General features: G+C 47.6%; 6 protein-coding genes across 7 annotated transcripts; 4 read left to right on the top strand and 2 right to left on the bottom strand.

The window, feature by feature from the left end:
• Positions 1-1,783, top strand: LOC135631391 (UDP-glycosyltransferase 73D1-like). The gene has a single exon (XM_065139038.1). The coding sequence runs from the start codon at positions 104-106 to the stop codon at positions 1,574-1,576; it is 1,473 nt and encodes a 490-aa protein (XP_064995110.1). The 5' UTR covers positions 1-103; the 3' UTR covers positions 1,577-1,783.
• Positions 1,784-2,734: 951 nt separating this feature from the next.
• Positions 2,735-4,202, top strand: LOC103979543 (probable protein phosphatase 2C 35). The gene is made up of 2 exons (XM_009395716.3): positions 2,735-3,817; positions 3,889-4,202. The coding sequence occupies exons 1-2, from the start codon at positions 2,870-2,872 to the stop codon at positions 4,066-4,068; spliced, it is 1,128 nt and encodes a 375-aa protein (XP_009393991.1). The 5' UTR covers positions 2,735-2,869; the 3' UTR covers positions 4,069-4,202.
• A 478-nt stretch (positions 4,203-4,680) lies between these two features.
• LOC103978884 (pyruvate, phosphate dikinase 2-like) lies at positions 4,681-9,847 on the top strand. Of its 2 annotated transcripts, XM_009394836.3 has the most exons (21): positions 4,681-4,802; positions 4,972-5,256; positions 5,372-5,428; positions 5,508-5,741; positions 5,830-5,967; positions 6,044-6,206; positions 6,273-6,508; positions 6,577-6,705; positions 6,802-6,981; positions 7,065-7,202; positions 7,284-7,448; positions 7,550-7,711; positions 7,791-7,880; positions 8,005-8,143; positions 8,222-8,399; positions 8,485-8,614; positions 8,686-8,814; positions 8,948-9,085; positions 9,159-9,236; positions 9,310-9,401; positions 9,549-9,847. In XM_009394836.3, the coding sequence occupies exons 2-21, from the start codon at positions 4,978-4,980 to the stop codon at positions 9,592-9,594; spliced, it is 2,901 nt and encodes a 966-aa protein (XP_009393111.2). In that variant the 5' UTR covers positions 4,681-4,802; positions 4,972-4,977; the 3' UTR covers positions 9,595-9,847. The 2 variants fall into 2 exon arrangements, with proteins under 2 accessions (XP_009393111.2, XP_064995124.1); XM_065139052.1 differs by lacking the exon at positions 4,681-4,802 and having other exon boundaries at positions 4,963-5,256.
• Positions 9,848-10,716: 869 nt separating this feature from the next.
• On the bottom strand, positions 10,717-11,847 carry LOC135637953 (uncharacterized). Its single transcript, XM_065150857.1, has one exon. It carries the CDS (start codon positions 11,653-11,655, stop codon positions 10,903-10,905), a length of 753 nt encoding a protein of 250 aa, XP_065006929.1. The 5' UTR covers positions 11,656-11,847; the 3' UTR covers positions 10,717-10,902.
• A 936-nt stretch (positions 11,848-12,783) lies between these two features.
• On the top strand, positions 12,784-14,798 carry LOC135631409 (pentatricopeptide repeat-containing protein At2g30780-like). Its single transcript, XM_065139070.1, has 2 exons — positions 12,784-13,266; positions 13,364-14,798. The coding sequence occupies exons 1-2, from the start codon at positions 12,856-12,858 to the stop codon at positions 14,486-14,488; spliced, it is 1,536 nt and encodes a 511-aa protein (XP_064995142.1). The 5' UTR covers positions 12,784-12,855; the 3' UTR covers positions 14,489-14,798.
• Positions 14,799-23,442: 8,644 nt separating this feature from the next.
• Positions 23,443-25,816, bottom strand: LOC103978881 (gibberellin receptor GID1C). Its single transcript, XM_009394833.3, has 2 exons — positions 25,370-25,816; positions 23,443-24,815 (listed from the first exon to the last, which is right to left on the bottom strand). Exons 1-2 carry the CDS (start codon positions 25,406-25,408, stop codon positions 23,817-23,819), a joined length of 1,038 nt encoding a protein of 345 aa, XP_009393108.2. The 5' UTR covers positions 25,409-25,816; the 3' UTR covers positions 23,443-23,816.
• Positions 25,817-26,608: the final 792 nt, after the last annotated feature.

The raw sequence follows: 26,608 nt of genomic DNA on the forward strand, positions 1-26,608 counted from the left end.
CTTTATAAGAGAAGCCCTTTGATTTCATTCCCAAGCATACTCGTACTCAACCGTTTGTGCCTCAACAAGACTCGCTCCTACTCACCGCTCAACCAAGGCAGTCATGGAGTCCGGTCTTAGGAACCTCCACTTTGTTCTCATCCCGTGGCTGGGCATGAGCCACACGATTCCCATGATCGACATCGGCCGCCTGCTCGCCGAGCGTGGCGTGACCGTCACCGTCGTGATGACGCGGGACGGTGCCGCTCGACTGAGCCCGACCATCGCCCAAATCGCCAGCTCGGGTCTTCCCATCCGCTTCGCCACCCTCCCCTTACCCTCGGTGGAGGTGGGCCTCCCGGAGGGCTGCGAGACCGGCGACAGCCTACCCTCCATGGACTTGATGCCCAACCTCTACCGCGGATCCAAGTTTCTGCGGCAGCCCCTGGAGGAGCTGCTTCGAGAGCAGACGATCGCCCCGAGCTGCATCATCTGTGGCGCGTGCTACCCGTGGACTCCGGAGGTTGCTCGCGAGCTCGGCATTCCATGCTTCATCTTCCAAGGCTTTGGCTCCTTCGCACTTCTTTGCATGCACAACCTCTACTGTTACAGGACCCATGAGCGCGCGTCGTCCCCGACCGAGCCCTTCGTGCTCCCAGGCTTGCCATTTCATTTCGAGATCGCCAGGCAGCAACTACCACTTCAATTCCAGTTGCTGCCTCGTTTCACGGAGATGTGCAATGAAGTACGAGAGGGCGAACTCGCCATGGACGGTGTCCTCGTCAACAGTGTCGACGAATTGGAGCCAGGATATGCCGAGCGCTTAGCGGCGGCCTCCGGGAAGAAGGTGTGCACCATCGGACCGGTGTCGCTGTGTTATAGATCAGGGAGGTTGGACATGGCTAATAGGGGTAAGAAGCTGTCAGTGGATGCAAGCCGATGCTTAGATTGGCTTGATTCGATGAAGCCACGGTCCGTGATCTACGTCAGTTTCGGTAGCGTCGGCAGCTTCGCACCCGCACAACTGATGGAGCTCGGCTACGGTCTGCTCGCCTCAAACAGGCCATTCATCTGGGTCATCAATGGCCTGGAAAGGTTTCCGGGCGCAGTAGACCAATGGCTGCAAGAGAAGCTCGAGAAAGAAGGTGACTCAAAGTGTCTCTTGATCAGGGGGTGGGCGCCGCAGGTGATGATCCTGTCGCACCCGGCGGTGGGTGGTTTCTTGACGCACTGCGGGTGGAACTCGACGCTGGAGAGCGCGAGTGCGGGCGTACCGATGGCGACATGGCCGCTCTTCTCGGAGCAATTCCTCAACGAGAAGTTGATCGTGGATGTGCTCGGGATCGGAGTCGCGGTGGGCGTCAAGACCTCCATGCAGCAGATGAGGCAATCGCCGGAAGAGGGAGCGCGGATCTCGAGGGAGGAAGTCGCTAAGGCCGTGGAGAGGTTGATGGACGGAGGGCAGGAGGGAGAAGAGAGGAGAAGGAGAGCTGAAGAATTTGGAGAGAAGGCACGGAAAGCGATGATGGAGGGAGGTTCTTCGTATGAGAACGTGACACGATTGATTGAATTGGTGGCAACAAAAGCGAAGGAATAGGAGATGAATGTATGACTTGTTTTCGGCCAGTAAAAATGTAGCACACGCCATGCGTCAGAAATTGTTTGGCGAAATAAATGATATCATCACTTGGCTTCTTCATATTAGGTGAAATTGGACGAATACCTTTACATCTTCATAGTTCCCTGACAATGATCAATCTGTCAAAGTACACATGAATCAATAGATCATCTTTTTGATCTTTTATATGTGATGTGATATAATAATTTATGAGTCCATCTGGGTCGAGGTGCCAAATAGACAAGACGGGACAGCTGAGGTCGGCTCCACTTGGATTAGCACAGTCCAAGTTAGCACAACAATGGATCTTGACTTGCTTGAAGTTAGTATGGTTGACACTCAAGTATTTGTTTTAGATTCTCTTATCCATCTGGTTCTACATGTCACATGTTGCTCATGCAAAGAATTACCAATTCAGATCCATCTTATGTGGCCATTGTCATCTTATGAACCATGCTGATAATTCTTTCTAGACATACTAACTTTCAAGGTTATCTTTTCCTCCTAAGATGTGTTGTGCTTCCCTTTTTCTCTTAAAGTATGTTGTTATTCACTTATATATCTTGTAATGACAATTCTATATGTGTTGGATGTCTTGCCATCCAGATTCACCCTCCATGTACTGATCGAAGCTTTAGCAGTTAAATTCTACATATCAAAGATATTTATTGCTTCATTCTGCACATCATGAAAGGTATTTGTAAAGATGATTGATATGGTTGTATTGATCTTTCACCGTTATTAGATATATTGGTATGAAGGGAGAGTGTTAAGATAATATTAGTATTTGTTTATCATGAGTTTAAACAATAAATAGGGGTGCGATCTTCCTTTCGAGTGCACTTAAGAATGAGCAGCAGATTAGCTGCAAAGTATTTGTCGAGGAGTTGTAATAAGATTTTATTTTGTTTCGAGTTACTATGATTGTTTGATTGGTGTTTGACTTCCATCTGATACTTCTCCTTTCCGAACCTGTATCTCGACATGCTGATACTTCTCTTGCTGCCTTCGTCTTCCTCAGCTGACCCCGGGCAACACTCAACTGTTGGCCTAACGTTCTTTATTCCCTTTACCTAATTAACTGGTCATCCTTTCTTGGCCCTGTTGGTTACTCAATTCTCGTGTCACTGTTGCTTCTTCACTTGTTCTCTGCCCATCTTTTTGAGCCTTATCAGGTGCTGCAGATTACCCGTATCAGATGTAGCTACGAACTAGAGAAAGAGTTCGTCGTATAATCTTCTTCATTGGAAGCTTGAAGTTGTACCGCTTAGGATGGCATGTGTGCATGTCGAGTGCTTTGGCCATTACAAGAAGTGGTGCCGCAGCCGCTGCAACTGCTGCGTCCACTGCCATTCCACCCACGCCGCCGCTGACCCTTCCCGAGTCCACGAATACGACCCCTCGATTGCCCCGCTCCACAGGGTTCGCCACGTCCTCTCCGGAGCCTCGCTCGGCTCCTCCGCCGTCCCATGCGCCGGCCTCCGCCTGCAGTACTCCTCCCTCACGCAGCGGGGCTACTACCCCGGCAGGCCGGACCGCGCCAACCAGGACAGCTTCTACGTGAAGACGCAATTCCAGGGCAACCCGGACCTCCACTTCTTCGGCGTGTTCGACGGCCACGGCGACTTAGGCGCCCAGTGCTCCGCGTTCGTCCGCGACAGGCTCACGGACATCTTGGCCGGTGACCCTCGCCTGTGGGAAAACACCACGGAAGCATACCGCTCGGCCTTCGCCGCCACGAACATGGCGCTCCACGACAGCGAGATCGACGATTCCTCGAGCGGCACCACCGCGATCACAGTTCTCGTTCGGGGGGACACCCTCGTCGTGGCGAACGTGGGGGACTCGCGGGCGGTGGCAGGCGTTTGGGACGGAGATCGCGTGGTGGCGGAGGACCTGTCGAGCGACCATAAGCCGCTCCGGGAGGACGAGCGCGAGAGGTTGAGGCAGTACGGGGCGATGGTGTCGGGGGAGGAGGATCCCGACGAACGGAGCTGGAGCGACGATGAGGAGACATACAAACCCGACACACCGAGGCTGTGGGGGCGGGACTTCGGATTGGCTTTATCGAGGAGCTTCGGAGACTCGGACTTGGAGAGCGTCGGCTTGATCGCTGTGCCGGAGCTGAAGGTGGTGAAACTAACCGCGAACCATTCGTTCTTCGTGGTGGCCAGCGATGGGGTCTTCGACTTCCTCTCAAGTCAAGCCGTGGTCGACATGGTACAGTAGGAATCGTAGCTTCGTTTGAGCTCTCTTCGTTGTCTCTTACAGATACATGCCTGTTATCGCAGGTGTCCTGTTTCGCGGATCCTCGGGATGCCTGTTCTGCCATTGCTGCCCGGTCTTACCAGTCGTGGTTACGGCATGGACGACGGCATGGACGACGGCTTGGACGAAGAACCGATGATATCACCATCATCATCGTGCAACTTAAAGATTTGGCTGAGGGGGATTCAACTACATACCGATGATGATGATGATCGCTATGGCAATATGTATCTCTATCTTATTAGTATATTATTATGTACGCTATTTAAATTTAACATAATAAAAAAAAGAAACGCACAGAATACTAAATTTACATCGAAATATACTACGAAATTAAAATTAAATGGAGATGGAACAAAGAACCTCTTATTCCACATGAATGTTGCCTCTTTTCTGTGCGAGGATTATAAAGACGATGAATTGATGATGCGATAGAATTGCATCACCAATGTGTTTTTGTGACATCCACTGATCACATCTAATTTTTGTTGAAAGTTATATGATCGGTAGCCGTGATTCGAGTCGAAAACAAAAGTGGCTGGAAATCGCCGAGGCCACGCGCAGGGTTCGGAGATAAGATGTCGGCTCATTGTGACCGCAATCGTGCCACGTGGACCGACGCTACCCCTTCGATCGTACGTTTATGATCCTCCCGTGTGCATCACAAGAGGTGCCCAATGGTGATGTGTGAATTTACTTTTATATCCTTCGGACGCTGCAGCCGAGCGTGTGAGATCGAATGCCATTTCGTTGTCGAGGAGGGTAATTATGTCAATTAGTTTTTTGTTTTTATTTCGTATTTTCTTGAGGTCCGAGGCGCTTTCGCCTCTCGGACTTCCTCATATCTCGCAGGAGAGCGAATCATAACACGGCAAGCACAAACAAAGAAGAAGAAGAAGAAGAAGACCGACCAGAATTTATCAGCATTTAATTGAAGGTGAGTTGATTCCAATCTCTTCTTGTTCTGCAAATACCTCTTTTGATCGCGTTTGACGATCAAGAGTACCGGATCAAGTCATAGTGATCTCGAGATCATGTTCTTGTCTTCTTCTCATATAGTATGAAGCATCAGCAGTTCTCATGCTTCATTCGTCTGTCTAATTCAGAAGAAGATGCCGTATTCAGCCACGAAGGGCGTATGCGTGCGTTCCATGACGTATTTATACGTACAGAAGAGGCCGACGGCCATGGAATGGCCCCCCGTGGAAGAGCTGAGGAGGAGGGAGGGGGTGGGTCGCTGGGGCGCCGAGCGTCGCAGCTTGGCTAGGCGTCGAGCTCAAGCCGTGAGGTGCGAGGGGTGTAATGTGTCGGAGCCACGGTCAGGTCGTAGCAGGAGCTGGACCCGCAAACGGCTCCAAGCCGTCGCCTCCCCCGTGCCCACCACCACCAAGGTATGTCTTCCGAGTCACCGATACAGCCACGTCATGGCGCTGTCTAAATTTACTTATACACCCCCTATAAACCAACGCAATCAATCTGAAGCCGACTGCTACTGTATGTTCTCAGCGAGTGTTCACCTTCGGGAAGGGGAAGAGTGAAGGCGACAAGAGCATGAAGTCTCTGGTAAGTGCACGCCAGTCGCTGGCTGTGTGCATGCATGGGGTGTTGACTGTTGCATCATGCAAACTTGCGTACGTGGCAGCTGGGCGGGAAAGGAGCGAACCTGGCGGAGATGGCGAGCATCGGGCTGTCGGTGCCGCCGGGCTTCACCGTGTCGACGGAGGCCTGCCAGGAGTACCAGGAAGGCGGCCGAAAGCTTCCGGATGGACTCTGGGAGGAGATACTGGAAGGGCTGAGTGCCGTGGAGGAGGTCATGGGGGCTCGTCTCGGTGACCCTTCCAAGCCCCTCCTCCTCTCCGTCCGCTCCGGCGCCGCGGTAGATCGATACTCGTAGCTATATCAGAGTATTGCATGCTTGCTCTTGTGCGGGCTAGTAAGAAATTACGCTGAAGCATTCATGGCAGGTGTCGATGCCGGGGATGATGGACACGGTGCTGAACTTGGGCCTCAACGACGAGGTGGTGGCCGGGCTGGCGCTGAAGAGCGGCGAAAGGTTCGCCTACGACTCCTACCGCCGCTTCTTGGACATGTTTGGGAACGTGGTATGTGCCTATTCTTCCGATCGATCACCTTTGATCTCTGTAGGGCACCGAAACCTGTTACGTTTGGTTTGTGAAGGTCATGGGGATCCCCCACTCACTGTTTGAAGAAAAGCTCGAAGTCCTGAAGGCGGTCAAAGGCGTCGAGCAAGACGCCGACCTTACCGCCTCCGACCTCAAAGAACTGGTCACACGGTACAAGAACGTCTACACCGAGGCCAAAGGGGAGCATTTCCCTACAGGTAAAGTGTTCTACCCCAAATCTTTCTTGACTCTGTCCAAGGGAAGTCAATCGGAACTGCTTGCAGATCCAAAGCGGCAGTTGTACATGGCGGTGATCGCCGTGTTTGATTCATGGGACAGCCCGAGAGCCAACAAGTACCGGAGCATCAACCAAATCAAGGGGCTTAAGGGGACTGCAGTAAATGTGCAGTGCATGGTGTTTGGGAACATGGGGAACACCTCCGGGACCGGAGTCCTCTTCACTCGCAACCCCAGCACGGGCGAGAAGAAGCTCTACGGCGAGTTCCTCATCAATGCTCAGGTGTCGTGCATCTTCTTCTTCACACTTTCTCATGGCAGCCTTGATGAACCATATCACCCTTATCTCAGGGTGAGGATGTAGTTGCTGGAATCAGAACCCCAGAGGATCTTGATAAGATGAAGGATTGCTTGCCGGAAGCTTACTACGAGCTGGTTGAGAACTGTAACATTCTGGAACGGCATTACAAAGAAATGATGGTGAGATTTGTGTTTGTGTCGGAGTTGACCTCAAGATTTTAGTCTTCAGTTTGTGGAGCTGCAATTACCTGAGGTGAGTTCTCTCCATTGTTGCAGGACATCGAGTTCACTGTTCAGGAGAACAGGCTATGGATGCTGCAGTGCAGAACAGGGAAGCGCACGGGCAAAGGTGCAGTGAAGATTGCAGTTGACATGGTGAACGAAGGCCTCGTCGACAAGCGTTCTGCGATCAAGATGGTCGAGGCAGGCCACTTGGACCAACTTCTTCATCCCCAGGTATGCAAAGTACTCTGCTCACCTACGCTGTTCTGCTCTGTCTTCACCATATGATTCTCATTCCCTGTTCATGTCCTGTGTAGTTTGAAGATCCATCTGCGTACAAGGATAAGGTGATCGCCACAGGCTTGCCCGCATCACCAGGTGCTGCCGTTGGGCAAGTCGTCTTCACTGCAGATGATGCCGAAGCATGGCATGCTCAAGGGAAGGCTGTCATTTTGGTGAGACATTTCCCCTGGCAAGTAAGATGAACAGTGCCTGGAGCTTGCATCAAGACTGTTGATCCTTTGACATGTGTGAAGGTGAGGACCGAGACAAGCCCGGAGGATGTCGGTGGCATGCACGCCGCCGAAGGAATACTAACAGCAAGGGGAGGCATGACTTCCCATGCAGCTGTGGTTGCTCGAGGTTGGGGAAAATGCTGCGTTTCTGGCTGCTCTGACATCAGTGTGAATGAGGCGGACAAGGTGAGTTCTCTCTCAGAAATCGGTGAAGAAGATGAACTGAAATCATGATTGAATTGCATTATTATCTCAATTGCTTTCTGATGTTGGATTTAGCCTTGTAGGTCGTGGTTATTGGAGACGAAGTGGTTCAAGAAGGAGACTGGCTATCACTCAATGGATCGACGGGAGAGGTGATTCTGGGGAAGCAGCCACTCTCTCCACCAGCTCTCAGTGGCGACTTGGAAACCTTCATGTCATGGGTTGATGAGACAAGGCAACTGAAGGTTTTCTCAAGATCCGTCTTTCTCCACATATCAGGTTCTATTTATGATCGCAATAGAACTAAAATTAGCATCATTGTAGGTGATGGCAAATGCAGATACACCTGATGATGCACTGACAGCAAGAAACAATGGTGCACAGGGGATTGGACTCTGTAGGACAGAGCACATGGTTAGCTCAGTGTAACTTCAGCTTTATCTTTAGGATTCACCTTAGCCAAGATGATAATGAATAGTGTTACTGATTAGGAACAGATTGTTTGGTGTTTGATATCCATTGTTCCATTGTTCCTCAGTTCTTTGCTTCAGATGAGAGGATAAAGGCGGTGAGGAAAATGATAATGGCAGCAAATCTTGAAGAGAGGCAGCGGGCATTAGATCTCCTCTTGCCCTACCAGAGATTGGACTTTGAAGGGATCTTTCGTGCCATGGACGGTAGGCTGCTTTCCTCCCACGGTTGACTTTCGACGGGGGTGAGTTTATGTGTTTGACTTTTTTGACGTTGACTTGCAGGATTTCCGGTGACTATCCGACTGCTGGATCCTCCGCTCCATGAGTTCCTGCCGGAGGGTAACATCGAGGACATCGTCACCGAACTGGCCGCCGAGACTGGCACAAGTGAGGAGGAAGTCTTCTCAAGAATAGAGAAGCTCTCTGAAGTGAATCCCATGCTCGGTTTCCGTGGTTGCAGGTTGGATCCAACGATGCTCTCTTTTCTTCTTGTGTTGCTTGTTGAATGATTTCAGCACTTGTCACTTAAAGAACACTTCTGTTAGGCTTGGCATATCATATCCGGAGTTGACCAAAATGCAAGCACGGGCCATATTTGAAGCTGCAATCTCCATGAGCAATCAGGGAGTGAAAGTCTTGCCAGAGATAATGGTTCCTCTCACAGGAACACCTCAGGCACGAATCTTACATTATCTTTGACTTTTGAGTGTTCAACACTGAATCTATTTGACTTTTTTGAGTGTCAGGAGTTTGAGCATCAAGTGAGTCTGATAAGAACAGTGGCACAGCAAGTCTTCACTGAGATGGGAACCTCCATAAGCTACAAGGTCGGAACCATGATCGAGGTTCCGAGGGCTGCCCTTGTTGCAGATGAGGTAAATTGTGTATCCAAAGCTGTGTCTTCCTTTCGATGCTACAACTGAGTTATAAGCTTGACTCTCAAGATTTCAAGTTGAATCTACTAGCAATATCTGCAAATATTGCTACATCAAAACTTCATGTTTGCAGATTGCTGAGCAGGCAGAGTTCTTCTCTTTTGGAACAAATGACCTCACACAGATGACATTTGGATACAGTAGGGATGATGTCGGCAAGTTTCTTCCCATCTACTTATCCAAAGGCATCCTCCAAAATGATCCCTTTGAGGTAAAACACAAGTCCATGAAAGAGTCTTATTCTATTGCTTATGGGAGATTGATCTGTTCCTGTTTGGAATCAGGTGCTTGATCAGAAAGGAGTAGGTCAGCTCATTAAGATTGCTGCAGAAAGAGGCAGAAGAGCAAGGCCTGATCTCAAGGTAAGTGGTATACATGTGTGAAGCTGCAGCACAGAGGAGGAGGTCTTAGTAGGATGTATGGTTTCTTGAACAGGTAGGGATATGTGGTGAGCATGGTGGCGAACCTTCCTCGGTTGCTTTCTTTGCACAGGCTGGGCTGGACTATGTCTCATGTTCTCCTTTCAGGTTTAGGGTTTGCACTTTTTTCCTGTAGTTACATGACAGAGGTTACTGTATCATCCTTATTTGTCACTGCCAATTGCAGTTGGTGTCTTCTAGCTTGTCATTTGGATGCAGGGTTCATTTAATCTTGATGTATTCCTTTCCTTGCAGAGTCCCAATTGCAAGGCTTGCTGCAGCTCAGGTGGTGGTGGTGTGAAAGGCCTCAGGATATGATGCTCAAGCATCAGAAAACAACATCTGGTTTTCCCTTTCTTCTCTTTAACCTTGCAGAACTCAGAAACAATGGCTGGTTGATGTGAATAAGAAACTTAGGATCAACATCCACATTGTGTTGCACCCTTTTGTCATCTAGGAAGCTATTGTGGCATGTAAGTATCTGTATTGCTTCTTTGACCATTTGTAAATTAAGAAACACTGATTGCTTTAAATAAAAGCATTGAAAAAATGAATCGATAGGATAATTAATCTATTAACTTAATTTGTTAAAGTCGAACTATTAACCTAAGAAGTATGGCATCAAATTTATATAAATTAATTTAAGTCTTCTCTCACTTTCGATATTGATATCATTATTATAAGATAGCAACGAAGAATAATGAACCAACTAAGACTTAATATTACTATTCCTATTAAGACCTAACTTGATAGGATAATTGACTAACTATTTTTGTTGAGCTAAACCATTAACTTAAAATGCTTAGGTTAAAATTCTCTTAGACTGCTTTCATAACTTCTCTCGCTTAAAGGGTTTGAGATCCTTATTAAGACCCAACATAACATTTCATCCATGATTAATCAATTTTTTAGTTAGATCTTTTATCGTGTCTAATACAAGATTAATTCCGATACTAATTATCACATTCGACCTAATGAGATGTTAACTTTGTCACATTTAAACTACTGACTCAAAATGGCTAAGTAAAAATTAATAATAATATAACCTCATTTCTAATAGAAGACTAAATAGAAATGTTTTTGAGAAATTATGATTACACTATAATCCCTTATTTGAAGCTTACAACTAAGCATGTTGCCTAAGCTAATCTCATTCTCAATTCTAACTGTGGACGCATAAATTTTGAACAAGAGTTGACTGCATAATGTCATCACACTGTGAAGGTTGACATTATAAGACAAAGTTGATGAGCTGTAAAGGTGGATATGGTGTAACGGCCGCATGATTTAAGGGAATTAAGTCAAACATGGATTGCTATATTATGTATACACGTTAAATACAAAACTATATACATACATATATTATATATCAAGTTATTTTAGCTTCAAAAGCATTTACACACGTCCTGTACAGAGCACCCAACGAAACAAGTCATCTCCTTATTATTATTTTAACCAATAATACACAAAATATGCATTAAAAAATATATTGAAAACTACAAATCTAAAAAACGTCCACTTTATATTAAATTAAGTTAATGTCGTAACTAAAAGGATATCAGGATGACGTCGCCCGCACGTGAGTGACGCGCGTACCCTAATTCCCGCATCACGCGATGATGGGGCGGTGATTCCACCACATCGGGACGCCGTGACCGCTCACTGTCGCCTGACACCTCCGCTCCTCCCCCTTCCTCGTTGGCATCACCATCTCTTTGGGCGACACCACCGCCGGTGCTCTCACCTCCTCATCACCATCGTCTACTACTTCTTCTTGCTCTGCTATTACTGCTGCTTCCTCATTCTCCTCGCGATCGGATCGGACGACGAAGTCCAACCGGAGGCGCCCGCCGGAGCGGGAGGCACGGAGAATCTCCGGCGGCCGCTCGAACCGCACCTCCGTCAGCCGAAACCGCCCACACTCCTTCACCGCCCGCATGAACCGGCTCGTCCGCCCCATCAGCCACGGCAGCGGTGGAGGGGGAGGCGGCCGCATCCTCGCCTCCGCCCTCCTACGCCGCGGTATGCCACTCCACCCCCAACTCTTCGCCATCTCCTCCGCCTCCAGCCCCCCGTCGCAGCTCTCCGACCCGAGGCCCTCGGTGACGACGCTGAACCCCCCGTGGTAGTCCAGTTCGTGGAGGCCGCGGGTGCCGGGGTCCACGCGTTCCGGCGGCCGCCCGACTGCCGAGGACTCGAGCACGTTCGGCGGCCGCGGCGCGTCGCCGGCGAGGATCCGGAGCCCGCCGCCGTACGAAGTGGGTATATTACGGCATCGATTGCGTTGATTCAGCCGCCGCCGGTCGTCATCGCGATTGCGGAACCTCAGCATCGTTTGCAGGGTCGTGCACAAGGTCATCATGGCTTTCTGTTCCAGTATCTGTTTCCTTCCTTTTACCCAAAACGGTAACGGAGCGGGCGGAGGATTGGGAACAGTGAGGCAGAAGGACGAGATCGAAAGGAGAATGACGGGGCCTTATAAAGGGCGACGGATGGGGTTAGACAAAAAGTACGCGATTTTTGTTTCTCTCTCTACATTTGGACAGCACACGGAGGCGAAGGTTATCGCTCTCGCGATATGGCTCTCTCTCACCCGTCTCTCCGTTGCCCATTCATTTACCACCCTCATCACTGGACCTATGTGGGACCACGTGTGAATCTGCAGCTTCGTACTATCACAAGGCAGGTAGCTTTGTTTCGGTGGTTTTTCTCTTTCTAAATTTAGCGCAACAAAAAAAAGCGAGTAGTACTTCTCTCACCCATTAATGGCTCCCGGGGAACTGGCCTGCCTTGTGATTGGACATAGGAGGTCCACGTGTGAGGCAACAGTTTCCTATTATTAGTGGTAGCCGAGACGAGTGGGTCGTAAAAGGCCGCAGCGATCGCTCCCAGGCCCCAGTCGCACTGCCCACATCGCACGAATCTTGATGCTGTTAGCAACGGTTAGGAGATTGCTTGGCCACGTGCCCACCGGGAATGTAATTAAGCGCATAACGCTCGAGAATAATGAGATTTGCAATGTGTAATCACCGAACAATATGTTTACGAGGGAAATCCGAAAGGGCAAGGCTTCAACGATGTGATGGTCTTCTGGCAATAAGTGACAATGAAGAACAAGTGGATTCATCGCAGGGGAAGAGAATGAGCTCAAGCATCCTAATTATTTATATCATATATTAATTAATTCATCCGCACCACATCATTGTCATTATTATTGCTTTTCCTGTCTTCTGAAACTGTGCCAATAGTCGCCATTCTATCAGTTGGTGATGTGGGCAGAGGGGGCCCGAGTCGGTGCTGCCAACTTGACTTCTTCGAGCAGGTGGTCGTGGCCGGCAAGACAAACGCCTCCATCTCCGAGCAGGACGACTCGCCGCCTGGCCCTTCAACAACCTGCGGTATGTAAGCTCAGCCCAGCCCATATTGGCCCAGAAAGTATCAAGGTATTGCACGCGGTACTTCTTGTTTGGATTCGATCACCAGCTCTCGATCCAACCGTCGATTTCCTATTCCCCTTCTGCCCACCTAAACATAATTGGATGCCGCGCACGGCTCGGCGGCGATGGCGATGGCGATGGCGAGAGCGAAGCACGGCCTCTTCCTCCTTCTCCACAGCCGTCGCTTCTTCTCCCTCGATTACCCGCTCTGCCGCTCCCCCAACACCCTGTCTCCATCTTATCCAACCGCTGCCGCGCGTGGCTTCTGCTCCGACGGCATCTCCGACCTCCGCGACCGCATCCTCCGCCTCTCCGAGAACCCTGCCTCCGTTTCCACTGCCTCTGCTGACAAAGAGGCCGTCCGATCTGCCGTATCCGCACTAGCCGACGAGCTTCTCGCCCTGCCCGACGGCCAGGATCCTGCGGTCTCCCTGGGCTCTGGCTCCTTCGACGCCCTCCTCCGCCTTCCCCCAGCTGGATTCGCCTCCGTCGAGCTCCTCTCCCGCCTCAAGTCCCGCCCGCTCCTCGCCCTTCAGGTTCTTCACCTGTTACTGTCTCTCTTTCTCGCTTTCGCCATCTGATTTCCGGCTCCTTCAATCACTCTTAAAGTTCTAATCTTGCATCGTCTTCTAGGTTTTTAACTGGAGAAAACGGCAGGCTGATGCCGAGATCCCGATGCTCCCTGAGGAGTATTACAAGGCCATCACCCTGGCGAGCCGCACCAAGAACGTCGATCTAGCCGCGGAGCTCTTCTCCCAAGCCATAGCTGACGGCATCCGTGAGGTCTGCCTCTATAATGCCCTCATGTCCACCTATATGAACAATGGCCTCACCAAGAAGGCGATCTGGGTATTTGAGGTCCTGAAGCAAGATGCCGAGTGCAAGCCCACCATTGTCAGCTACAACATTCTGCTTTCTGTATTTGGCCGCTCCATGCTCGTGGAGCATATAGAGACCACCCTCCAAGCAATCAATGATTCGGAGCTCTCCTACACCATCACCACCTACAACACAGCCATAGCCGCATATCTTACGGCATGGATGTGGGATAAAATGGAGGGGATGTACCAATCTATGCTGGAGGGGCCTGTCAAACCTGATGCTGGTACCCTCCTCCTGATGTTGAGGGGTTATGCCTACTCAAACAATTTAGAGAAGATGGAAAAGACTTATGATCAAGTAAAGGAGACAGTCAATAATCGGCAGTGGCCTTTGATCCATGCAATGATATGTGCTTATACTAAGAGTTCTCACCCTGATCGAGTCAAAAGAGTGGAAGCCTTGATGAAGTTGATTCCAGATGATGACTATAAACCTTGGGTCACTGTACTTTTAATCAAGATGTATGCACAGGAGAGCATGATTGAAGCAATGGAAGGATTAATATCCAAGGCATTCCAACGGCACATTATAGTGACTACTACAGGGATAATGCGTTCCATCATATCAAATTACTTCAGAAATAATGCGGTGGATCGGCTAGCTGGGTTCATCAGACAGGCAGAATATGCAGGGTGGCGGATTTTTCGATCACTGTATCACTGCAAGATGGTGATGTATGGGCAGCAGAATCGCCTGGAGGAGATGCTTGGTGTTCTGGATGAGATGGAGAATTTCAGGTTTAGTCGAACAAGGACAACTTTTTTGATAATGTACAAGGCATATTACAACACAGGGAGGAGGCCAGAGGCAGCAACGGTTATTGGGATGATGTGGAAGCATGGTTATGGCAATGATGAGGATGCTTTTGTTTTGTGAAGTTTGAATAGATACTGCAGATGGAATTATTAGTTTATGATATACACAATGATTCGGATGATACAACAGATGATTTCTCCAAAACTAAGAATGCAGACCTTTTATAGAAATTGACTAGGGATTGCTGATGGAATTATTTAGATTAATAACAGACTAGCAGATTATGAAGTTCTACTTGGTGAGTTTTGAGCTTACAATTCCAACATGTGCGTTGTTTTTGTAATTTTATTGTGTATGAATGTATAATGTTGCTATTCCCTGTTAAAAATATTAGCAATACTAATTCTTTAACTAGTACCATTTTTAGTAATATTTGATATCCTGAAAAATATTCATCTGCGATGGTTGGAAATTGCAATAACATATGTTATCGTCAATACATCTTAGGTTTGAAAGATACAGAGTGAATCTAAGATTAGCATTGAACTGTGAGATATGTAGGCAAGTGAATTTCATAACCACACTTTAGCTATAAAAAAAAAATCTCTTCCATCTGATCTTGCTCATGGCCAAAGCCAGCATTTGCTCTCTCATTGTGTAATTCTCTCCTCACAATATTTTTCTTCTCAATCAAAGAGGTTCAAAAAGGAGATGATATCAATGCATAAGAAATCTTCTCTTGTTGAAGCAGTTTTGTGGGGTCACCTTTTTTTATTAACATATAGGAAAATTCTAGTGGTATGTTTTTAAAACACCTCGGTTTGGTCCCACATCACTTAGATGTATGTATATCTAAGTGTACTACTGATTACTTATTAATATGGATTGAAGTACTTTGGACCAGTAGTTTAGGCTCAACAAGTGAACGGGCAAGTTATATTATCAGATTGAGTCCTCACAAATGGTAGGTATTAGAGCTGATCTAGCATTCGGCATAGTTATGGGCTCGAGTAGGAAAGGCTACTCATCGACAAAGAGCTCGTCATAATATTGATCCACCACTGTGTTAGGCCGCACGTGCACAATGCTATAGTTTGATTCTAGACTTGATGTCGCCCCCTTGAGTGTGGGTGATTTTCCAAGCAAAGATATATATTGACTTATAAATATCTGATAGGTGTACTACTGTTAACTTAATATTAAGTATTTATTAGGATCCTTTTTCTGAGCTTTTGAATAATGTTTATTGAGTCTATTTAGTTCAGTTGTTTATCGAGTCTGTTTAGTCCAATTAGAGTCAAGTAGAGGTTTATTTAATATTTATTTATTATTAAGAGTCCAAGTCCTAGTGGACTCTAGGCGGAACTCTATAAATAGTTATGTAACCCTTTCTTTTGGAATCAATCAATCAATCAGTTAATCGATGAAATGTTATTCCACTCTGTAGACAAACCCTAGGAGGCCGATCCCCTCGAAGTGATCAAGGAGGCCGATCCCCTCGAAGCGATCGTTATCATTCCATTTTCTCCCATTTCTTCCACGATAAGACCTTATCATTTGACTTTAGGGTCTTACCATTTGGTATCAGAGCCTTATCATTTCTTTCATTTTTTTTACAATAAGACTTTAGGGTCTTATCATTTGGTATCAGAGCGGCGATCCTTGGCGTTGCAGTGTTGCCGTAGCTATAAAAAAAAAAAAATTGTGTGAGGAAGGCTGAAGCCGGCAACCACAAATGTCGATCCTTCTCAACCAAGAAAGAACCTCTGCGTCTTGGTTAGCGACCACCGTTGCCCCTTCTCCACCGTCGTCGCTACTGCCCAGCAAGCAGCCGCCACTATCGCCGCTGCCCCCTTGTTGTAGTTATCTTCATCTTCGGAAAAGAAGAAGAAGAAGAAGAAGAAGAAGAAGAAGAAGAAGAAGAAGAAGAAGAAGAAGCAACCGCAGCCACCCCTGCTTTCCCTGTCGGACCCCTGCTTCCGACTAGCCCACCTGCCGCCGTTGCTTCCTGGCCGATGGACCACCACTGTCGCCTCTGTTGCCCAGCCAGTAGCCACCGCCGTCGCCGCTGCCCCCACCCAGCCAGCAACCTCTTCTCCTCGCTTCCCCATCTCGCTCGAGCGAGAAGGACTGCCGGCGTCGTTTCCCAGCCAGCGGATCACCCCATCGTCGCTTATACCGTTGACAACGCCGCCCTAGTCCGCCATCGTGCCGCACCACCCACCCCAAACCCCGGCCCCGCCCGCCCACCCCCCCCCGGGTCACAACCGCAACCATCGGTTGCCGCAGCCCCTCCTTGCAGCGGTTGCGGAAATAGAGCTTCCTCTGTAGCCGCAGCTCCTTTGTCACAGACTTAGCTGGTTTTGCCTAAGTCGTGCGGCACTCTTGTGTGTCCGTCCGCAAAGGTCAGCCTCCCCGAAACCCCCCCCCATAGTCCCTTAGGACCTACAAAAGAGAAAACGGGTTAGAGAAAGCGCCTCACTCGGGATCCACAAGCAAACATTCCAAGAAACACTTCATAGACAATGCAAATTACAAACATACTTTACAAGCTCTGAACAGTTGCACAACAAAGGGTCAAAATGGTCCATTACAGATCGAAAATATCTCATAAGTGTCCACATGACACAACCTTTATTTACAAGCCTAAAGCGGCCACCAAACCCAACTAAAATGAGACTATTAAGCCTTCGGCCGTCCCTCTACATGCTGTGTAAAGCATGAACATACCAAAAGACACGAACATACATAAGCATTACATCAAACATCTTGTTTCGAAGTTTGTCCGTGATACCTCGTCGATCCCAGCCAGCGGACCACCCCATCGCCGCTTCTACCGTCGGCGACGCTGCCCTAGTCCGCCATCGTGTCGCCCCCCCCTTGGGTCGTAGCCGCAGCTGTCGGTTGTCGCAGCCCCTCCTTGCAGCGGTTGCAAAAACAGAGCTTCCTCTGTTTCCGCAGCCCCTCGTCGATTGCAGCCGCGCCTCCACCAGCACTCCTCTTCCCCTCGAGCGCCGTCGCCGCCCAGCCGACCCACCACCGTTGCTAGCCACCGTGCGACGACCGTCGCTTGCCTCCCAGCCGCCGCTCCCCCTTGCTCTGCATCTTTTGTAACCGAAACAGAACAAGCACAAGCAACTCACCTTGTTGCCCTTGTTTTCAGTCGCACCACAGTCGCGGGTCCCCTTGTTGCTGCGAACGCCGGCTGTCGTCACCGTCGCTGCTACTGCCCAGCCAATGACGGCGTTGCTCGTCGCCCAACCGTGATCCTCGCAGCCTCCCCCTTGCTTTGGTGACAGAAACAGGGCAAATCACCAATTGCCCTTGTTTCCACAGTGCCACCGTCGATTCCTATTCTCCACTGCAACCTCAACCCCGGCCACTTCAACGCTGCCTCTCCCTTGCTCTGCCTCCGCTGCCGCAGCCACCGGATGCCGTCATCGCAGTCTCAACCTGGCTATTTAGCGATCGCTCCCGTGAGTCACAACAGTTGCAGTTGTCACCTTCCAGCACCCGATGCTCTCATCTCATGCAGCGACTGAAACACAGGGCAGCACCTCTTCCTCCTCGGTAGCTTCGCAGCTACAGTGTGGATGCCCTTGGCTAGACATCAGAAATAAAAATTGGGAATTACCGACTTGCAATCGTATGCAATGGCTGCCGATAACTCAGTGAAAGCACAAATGGAAGCGTTGAAAACCAGAATTGAGAATCGGCTACAAGAAATCCTTCATGATTTCAAAAAGAGCTTGTTGGAGCACTTTAGCGGGTTTCAAGTTCTGTGTTGAACATATTTGGAGGTACAGGAAAAGGGCCCCAGGATGGTGACACACACTACCCATGCATTAGGGTAGAATTTCCACGATGGGAATATGAGGATCCGACTAGTTGAATCTCTAAGGCGGAATTTTTTTTTCGTTTTCACAGAACCCCAGAAGAATCTAAGGTAGAAGTGGCCTCAATCCAGCTCGAGGGAGATGCACTCTAGTGGTACGATTGATATGAAACTGTTTACGAAGTTCCTTCATGGGAGAAGTTCAAAAGAGGGCTTCTTGTTCGATTTGGCCCATCCGAATATGAGAATGTTGATGGTCAGCTTGCCAAAATTCGTCAAACTTCTACAGTGTTGGAATATCAGAGTAGGTTTGAAAGATTGTCAAATCAAGCTAGAGATTGGTCGGAACAACAGCTTCTGGATACATTTATTGAAGGGCTTAATCGTGAGATTCGGTGTAAAGTTAAGGCTCGTCAACCCCGCACTATGATAGATGCGATTTCATTTGCACGCCTGCATAAGGAAAAAATCAGCATGGAATATCGTCGAAACAGAGGTGTCAATAAACAAGTGATCAGCAAGCAACACATCCCATCTACTCCCAGTCGAAATCCTATCACTTGCAGACTAACCCAAGAAGAACTTAAAGAAAGATTAGCGAAGGGTTTGTGCTAGCATTGCGATGAAAAGTGGAGTAAGGAGCACCGATGCAAACAAGGGCAACTTATGACGATTGAACCAATTGGAGAGGAACCGAAAGCTAAGAATGTGGACTTCGATCATGAAGGTATAAATTCTAATGAAGATATTGGACCTACCATACATACAATGCATGCATTAACCGGCTATTCTAACCCGCAAACTATGGAAGTTGGCGGAACTCTGGAACATCAGCCTATTATAGTTTTGATTGATACTGGTAGCACTAACAATTTTATGGACAGTGAGACCGTTGACCGATTGGCCCACCACATTGAAGACTCTGACAGATTTGAAGTAAAGATCGTTGATGGACGGATTTTCACTTGTGATAGCAAAAGTTCAAAGATAAAATTGATTATACAGGGCCAGAAGTTTCTTGCAATGTTTACTACACTGAAAGATCGACTAGTTGCTTACACTCTCAAAAAGTGGAGACCATACTTACTTGATCAACGGGTTGTGATGCGTTGCAGATAGTCTATGACTAAAGTGCTGAAAGAGAAGCTCCCCGAGATTGATGCTGCTCAGCCTTGAGGACAAGGCTGATTTGAAGAGGGAGGAACTGTTAGGACCCTTTTTCTGAGCTTTTGAATAATGTTTATTGAGTCTATTTAGTTCAGTTGTTTATTGAGTCTGTTTAATCCAGTTAGAGTCAAGTATAGGTTTATTTAATATTTATTTATTATTAAGAGTCCAAGTCCTGGTGGACTCTAGGTGGAACTCTATAAATAGTGATGTAACCCTTTCTTTTGGAATCAATCAATCAATCAGTTAATCAATGAAATGTTATTCCACTCTGTAGACAAACCCTAGGAGGTCGATCCCCTCGAAGTGATCAAGGAGGCCGATCCCCTCGAAGCGATCATTATCATTCCCTTTTCTCCCCTTTCTTCCACGATAAGACTTTAGGGTCTTACCATTTGGTATCAGAGCCTTATCATTTCTTTTATTTCTTTTACAATAAGACTTTAGGGTCTTATCAGTATTTTGGATCGATGGTTAGAACTCAACAAGGTAATTGGTAAATTATGTCGTTGACATCCATGTTGGTGTCTACATGGTATCCTCATTGTGATAGTATCCATGTCGGCATCCATGTTGGTGAAACAAGACTCTTTCACTAAGAACTAGACTTTTTTATTCCACGAAACACTACTCAAAACTAACTTGAGCTTTGAAGGGTTTGTGTTGGGAACAAGGTGATACCTATTTTATTTTACGGGTTGGATGCCTTGTTCAGGATGACCCGTCTCTTCAAATTTTCTTGTGAAGTGCGATTCTTAGTACATTTGATTGTCCAATTGGACTCGGTTGAACCCATTTCATCGGACGCAAGCAAGCAACCAAATGGAACCTTAACATCTTATGACAATAAATAACATGAGGACTTAAACAATTGATGATAAGTGAATGTACCCTTATGAAAGGAATATCACTGAGTATATGACAAGTTGAAGAAGGCGAAAAACAGAAGACGGATGTCATTAGTCTGCCAAATTAGTTGCAGTTATAGAAGACTTTCTGTATATCTGGATCTTTAGTTTTGCAAACCATAATATGAAGTTCAACCAGAACTTGAGAATAAATAGTTATAGTAGTTTCTGTAGGTGAAGTGATTAAAGGTCATGATTTTTTGACTTCGCATGATGTTTTGTGCAGATTTGTAATTGGTTGCATATGTGATTGTCCTATCTTTTTTATTTTAGCTAGAAAAGATGAGTCATTTACTACGGCATGTAGTGTGGTAAGCAAGTGTTTGTCACTATATTGGGAATATGCCATGTGGCTTCTAGGCAGAGATGATTTGGCTATACTTGCCCATTCACTGAATTATTTTGGAGTTACCATTCTTACATCAGCTTAACTTTCCAGTCAATGGGCTTTATAGGTAGCTATGAATTCTGGAACCATCTTTTCCTTTTATTGATTTAGTTGCCGACTGGCTATGAATTCTCTGGCTTTTTATGGTCTTAGTCAAATCCACGGGACTCAACTCCCACTGCTATTAATTTGGACATACATAACAATGAGCTAATTGAGATCATGAAATTTGGCTTTTTAGCTGAATACTGGCGATAAATAATTATATTTACTTGGTTGTGTTGGTTCTGCTACACTTTAACACACAATATCTTCAATGAAACTAATTTTCAATCATTTCATTAGTACGTTCGTTCGAGTGGTCCAATTTTATTTTTTTTGCATATGCTAATGTTTTGCATGTACTTGTAGACCAATGCTGGGAATTTGCATAATCTAGCTGATTGGTCAAATGTTAAAGTGAAGAATGGCTGTTCGTTTTGCTTGATTGACTTCTTGTGCATATCCCACATTTGTATCTATAGAAGAGCTATGACAAACCCCCAAGTAATTCAGCCATTCCGGATGCTGTTGTACCAAGAAACAGGACATTACCTTTTTTTTATTCTCCTTTTTTGTGGTTACTGAATCCAGAAATCAAATAAAGTCAGACATTGAAGAAATCTTCTCACATGATATCATCATCTCAAGCACCAGAAGATAAGAGAGGTCATCAGATCTTATGGCAGCTGTTTTTTCTTTTACATATAAAGCCTATGTAGAATGTTACTGTACTGGGCATGCCAATGTCAGCTGGGCAGTTGAATAGAGAGCAATGAGCAGCTAGTTGACTATATCAAATAACGTGGCTTATTAATACTTAGATTGTACTAGCCAGAAATGAATGTTGACTTCAACATGTCATTGAATGTGCCATCCTTCTTGTTAGAGGCCATTTTACATTTTCTTGGGACCTCCCTTCTACCAGTGGTGGGTGAATCTGCCATGTAGCAGCAGCATGGAGCCAGTCTTCCTAACATCTGAAATTGTGTTTCTTTTGGATCGAGTTTACTGGTTTTGTGTTTATTTTATTAGTTACAGGTGCAAGTCTATCTTGCATTAGTTTCCAATGGTTTGATTATAGGAGCAAGTTAGAAGCCGACCGCTGGCTAGAATATTGCCACACTGCTTTTTGAAGTTAATCGAGCTCAATCTGTTTCAGGTTTGAGGAAAGCCTTCTGTGGGATGATCTCAATGGACCATAATAAGGTACGAAATTTGTTTCAGGTTTACTAGATGATAGAATGTGGATTTTGTAGCCGCCGACAGGATTCATTTCCGATAACATGTCTGGCAGAGCTAATTCTTAGTATCATTCAGGATTCTTGATGTCATATTCCTGAATAGTATGCTCATTTTTTCCTTTGGTTTTGGCTTTTGCTTGGATTGATTTTGGAAGTTTATCTGTTACCTAATAGTCTTCTTTGAACTGTAGAAGATGGATAAAAAAGATCAAGAAGCCCAAGTAGCAATCTTCCAGTCAAGGACAGAGACAAACATGTTCATGTTGCAGGTACCCCCCACACTTCCACCCTATGGTAAATTAATTTGATTCGAGATATGGAAACAGTCTCTCTATTTGTTGTCGAATTAATACTGTATGCATTGTATCCTTTTAAATTAAAGAGGTCTTTATTGATATCTCTCAAATAGTGTGGAATGATGAAGTAGTTCATTCTCTATTTGTGCGTAGGAATTGTGCCTCAAGCGTTGTTTTCTTGTGACCTTCAAGCTTACCTACGCTGCATAAAAGATTGCAACAGTGAGACTGTGGAGCTGAAGGATTAAACCATCTTTTCTGGAGCATGGCTGACCAACCAACCAACCATTTGCCAAGGAAGAAGAAGCCTCACGAGTCATCAAGAGAAGGGCCAAAGTGTCCCCTTCGTGTCTGCTGGCAGTGGCTGGCGTTTAATGCCAATGTAAAGCCATTCGTACGCTGTCACCAACGAGAACGCCAAGAAAAGGTTCCAAATGGTTGGTGGATTCTACACGACAAAACTCATGTTGCCAGCTCCCAGAGGCATGACAATAACAGCAGCTCCGGCGAAGGCTGCCACTGCCAAAGAAGCAGACCGACTGTGATCCAAATGCTCTCTCTCTCGTCTGTGGAGTGCATGCTACAGGACAAAGGAGAAGTCTCTCGCCTGGGACAGCTTCACTTCGTCTTGTTCTCCCCACACCCTCTCCATTACTGTTCCTTAGACTCAATCAGTTTATGTCCCACCGGTGCTGGGAGTAGCCTAAAGGAAAGGACTAATGATGCTGTGCTTAAAACTAAGCTGTGGTGGAAAAGAATTATGTGCTGTCGAGAGTCATTTACTCGGTGATTCCTTCCGCAAAAGAGAAAATTTCAAGTGAGTTGTGCTTCTTTTTTTGCAGCTGAAGCAAGTTTTCAGGGCATCAATCATCGATGAGAAGATGGAAACAATAGCTTGGGATATTAATTGTGATGTCTGAGATCATATCATCACGGATGGGCCATAGCTTTAGATTGCATATGATCTGGTACCAGTTGCCATTCTCACCTTCTCTGTCCTCTTTTCTCCTTGGGGGCTCACACATGCATGAATCATGACATCAACAGATCATTCTTTCTCAGGTTTTACACTTTGACAACAGATGCACATCAAGATCAGTTATGTATGGAGTAGATTGGATCCCTCAAAGAATGACTACATCTCAGACAGCATAGAACTTATATTCAGAGAGAGAGAGAGAGAGAGAGAGAGAGAGAGGGCACAATGTGCATCTTTATATTACTAGAAACCAAGTTAACCATGTCGGTGTAGTCATACTGTTATGGTATTTGCCAGTAATCCTGGCAATCTATCTCACCCGAAGACACAAGACTCTCGGTCCTCTGGAACCTCAATTTACAACATGGTTGTCTCAGACACCATTGGCGACATATTAGTGTAGTGAAAGAAAGGTTGTCCCTTCCATGAACAGAGTCACCTATGATCTTACAAGCATCTTCCACTTGCATCAAATTTGTCGTCGGAGAGCAGAAATTATAAGAACAGAGCCCTTCCTCAAACCAAGTCACCTATGATTCAGAATCCAATAGAACAGTTGCAGAAACTGGCAGCATGGATCTTGCAGTCTTCACTACAAGTTGGAGCTGACAAAGTTCTTGATCTCCTCCATGACTTGGTAGAAATGGTTGGTGTTGGGCAGCAAGTAGAATCCGATCGTGGCCTGCTCGCGGTAGACAAGCTTCACGAAGTGGCCGGCCTTCTTCAACCCATCTGCGTATGCCAATTGCCAGTCCTGAACGAGATCCAGCCCTGCCACTATAACCAGGCTTTTGGCGAAGGGAAGACCCTCGAGCGTCACACCTTTGGGGCCGAAGGGGTTGCAGGCGGGGTGGTCTCTGTCTGCCCCCTCGGGAAGATATGCCTTCCAATACCAATCCCTGTCTTGAATGGTGACGAAGTACTTGCCGTCCAATCTCTTCTCGGACTCGGTCCTGCAGTTGCCACCGAACATGGCATTGAGGAGGACGTTGCCGGCGACTTCGATGCCAGACTCCGCTGCCCTCAAAGCCACATGGTGTGCGATGTTCCCGCCGGAGCTATCCCCCGCGAGGAACACCCGAAGCTTGGCGTCCTTCCCGCTGCGGAGCCATTGCTCGCCGGACGCCCACTTGAGGGCCGCCCACCCGTCGTCGTATGCGCAGGGATACTTGTGCTCGGGCGCGCGGCGGTAATTGACGGATACGACGACCGCGCCGCAGAGGGAGACGAATCGGCGGCACAGCGAGTCGTAGATGGCGCTGTTGGACGAGGAGTGGGCGAAGCTGCCGCCGTGGAAGAAGATGATGACGGGGAAGGGGTCGGGGGAGGGAGCCCGGTAGAGGTCGATGAGGAGCGGGGCGACGGAGGCGGTGGAGGGGGCGGGGCGGTAGATGCGGGCGAGCAGGTTGTTGGGGCGGTCGATGAGGACGTCGAACGAGACGACGCCGTTGACCGGGGTGGCGTTGGCGGGAACCTTGCGGTCGAGGAATTCGGCGAGGTGGCGGTCGAAGGTGCCGTCGGGTCGGCGCAGCATGTTGTAGGCCAGCTTGAAGTTGGAGATGAGGACCCACGTGTTGAGGGGAACCACCATCTGTGCCGCCATCACACACAACAAAGAAGAAGCAGAAGATGAGGAGAACGCAGTGGGGTTCATCTTCTTTGACTTTTCGTCAAGTATAGGAAGAACTGGAGATGAATGCGGATCAAAGTTCCCAACTTTTTGCATTTCTGGGAAGAGGGGACGCGCCTGATGGTTCCAAAAGCATGTTTTTTTTGCTTTACCTGATCGAAATCTACGACGAGATAAGGACAGTATGACATTAATGGGGCTTTTTGCAACCTCTTTATCCATCTCAAGCAAAGGTTCAAACTCTTATCATCAGAGCTGAAAACACAAACGGATCGCCAAATGACGAAGGCGCAGCAAAGGAGAGTAGAGTCAACTCGAATCCGTCAAAGCTCCGATTTTGGCCGAATCGAACCACACAGAAACCACCACACGACCCGAAGACACAAATCCGATCGCAAAACCCTAACATCAAACGCACTGTACCGCAGCCTACCGATCGAAATTTGAAATCCAAGCCTTGTATCGAATGCAGAAGGAAGAAGGGAGAAGAAAGTCGAAGAAGAGGGAGATGGTACCTTGGACTCATTGGCGTTGACCTCGTTGCTGCCAGCCATAGCGAAACCGTGCTCAGCGGGCGGCCAAGATACGGAAGCAGAAGCTAAAAAGCATCAATGAAAGCTCTCTCCTTTTGTCATGACATGGGCTCCATGGATCGAATCCCGGCCCCTCACTCTCCTGGCACCGCCTCCGCCTCTCCCCGGCAACCTCTTTCGCTCGTTTCTGCCACCAATCCCGCTAATCTCCGGAAAAGGAGCGGCATTCTGCCATGAACGGCTGGGAGACGAGGAGCCGCCGCAGAAGCAAGAAGAAAACAGAGAGACAGAGATAGATATATACACAGAGAAAGAGAGAGCGAGACGGGGAGCGAAGAGAGCGAAGGGTCGAAGGATAAGAAGCGGTAGAGAGGACCACGCGACGGTAGGGAGGAGTGCAACGTAAAGAGAGAGAGAGAGAGAGAGAGAGAGAGGCCAAATAGGGGCGGCCAAAGGGGAAAAAAAGGATTTGGGGACACCAAAAGAACTTGGCGGAGTGGACCCCCTCCTCACGCCCAGTGGAAGATGAAGGTAGATTTCACCTCAAATTGCTGCCCTTTTTCCAAGGGTAATAAAACAGAGCATGAAGAAGAAGAAGAAGAAGAAGACAGAGAATGGATGTAATTTGCCTCCTTGAGGAAGTCTCCAATCCAGTAGTAGTCAAAGCTCATTGATGTTTCCCCCAAAAGAAAGATAGGTCTCCAATCCTAGCAAAATCTATCAACTTTGAAATGATCACTTCATCAGAGACATTAGAGAAGAAGAAGAGAAATCTCTACAGACCACATAGTTTGCGGATAAAGTTTGTCCCTTTTCAATATAGAAGCCCACATAGCCAACCACTTGACACTTAATGTCGTCGGCAAGCAGGATTAGAGAACTCTGTTGTTGGGGCGATCCGAAGGTTGATCGGTGACGAGTACAGAAACCACATAGCGCCCAGTTTGGCTTTCCATGGTTCGAGTTCTGTAGCAGGAGAGAAGCGTCCCCAATCATTGCAGGCAATGTCCTCGTTGTGCAGTCCACCCACCATATTCTCTTTGCTTGGGTTCCAGGGTTGTGAGACAGAGGGCCGGGGAGAAAACTACTGCGCCCCGAAGACCGGGTTTTGAATTGTATATTGGACGGTGGCTGTAAGCGCTGGACATTAACCCAAGGTTGGTGGATCTGTGGAGTAATCGGAAGGTGACAGGTGCGCCAAGAACAGTAGAATCTACAGCG

This window comes from Musa acuminata, chromosome BXJ1-3 (assembly GCF_036884655.1).
Source record: "Musa acuminata AAA Group cultivar baxijiao chromosome BXJ1-3, Cavendish_Baxijiao_AAA, whole genome shotgun sequence".
Taxonomy (NCBI): Eukaryota; Viridiplantae; Streptophyta; class Magnoliopsida; order Zingiberales; family Musaceae; genus Musa; species Musa acuminata.

Coding starts and splice junctions, on each gene's coding strand:
- LOC135631391 (XM_065139038.1), top strand. CDS start 104: ATGGAGTCCGGTCTTAGGAACCTCCACTTTGTTCTCATCCCGTGGCTG.
- LOC103979543 (XM_009395716.3), top strand. CDS start 2,870: ATGGCATGTGTGCATGTCGAGTGCTTTGGCCATTACAAGAAGTGGTGC. Junction 3,818..3,888: donor GTCAAGCCGTGGTCGACATG/GTACAGTAGGAA, acceptor CTGTTATCGCAG/GTGTCCTGTTTCGCGGATCC.
- LOC103978884 (XM_009394836.3), top strand. CDS start 4,978: ATGCCGTATTCAGCCACGAAGGGCGTATGCGTGCGTTCCATGACGTAT. Junction 5,257..5,371: donor CCGTGCCCACCACCACCAAG/GTATGTCTTCCG, acceptor GTATGTTCTCAG/CGAGTGTTCACCTTCGGGAA. Junction 5,429..5,507: donor ACAAGAGCATGAAGTCTCTG/GTAAGTGCACGC, acceptor CGTACGTGGCAG/CTGGGCGGGAAAGGAGCGAA.
- LOC135637953 (XM_065150857.1), bottom strand. CDS start 11,655: ATGATGACCTTGTGCACGACCCTGCAAACGATGCTGAGGTTCCGCAAT.
- LOC135631409 (XM_065139070.1), top strand. CDS start 12,856: ATGGCGATGGCGATGGCGAGAGCGAAGCACGGCCTCTTCCTCCTTCTC. Junction 13,267..13,363: donor GCCCGCTCCTCGCCCTTCAG/GTTCTTCACCTG, acceptor ATCGTCTTCTAG/GTTTTTAACTGGAGAAAACG.
- LOC103978881 (XM_009394833.3), bottom strand. CDS start 25,408: ATGGCTGGCAGCAACGAGGTCAACGCCAATGAGTCCAAG. Junction 24,816..25,369: donor TCAACGCCAATGAGTCCAAG/GTACCATCTCCC, acceptor ATGGCGGCACAG/ATGGTGGTTCCCCTCAACAC.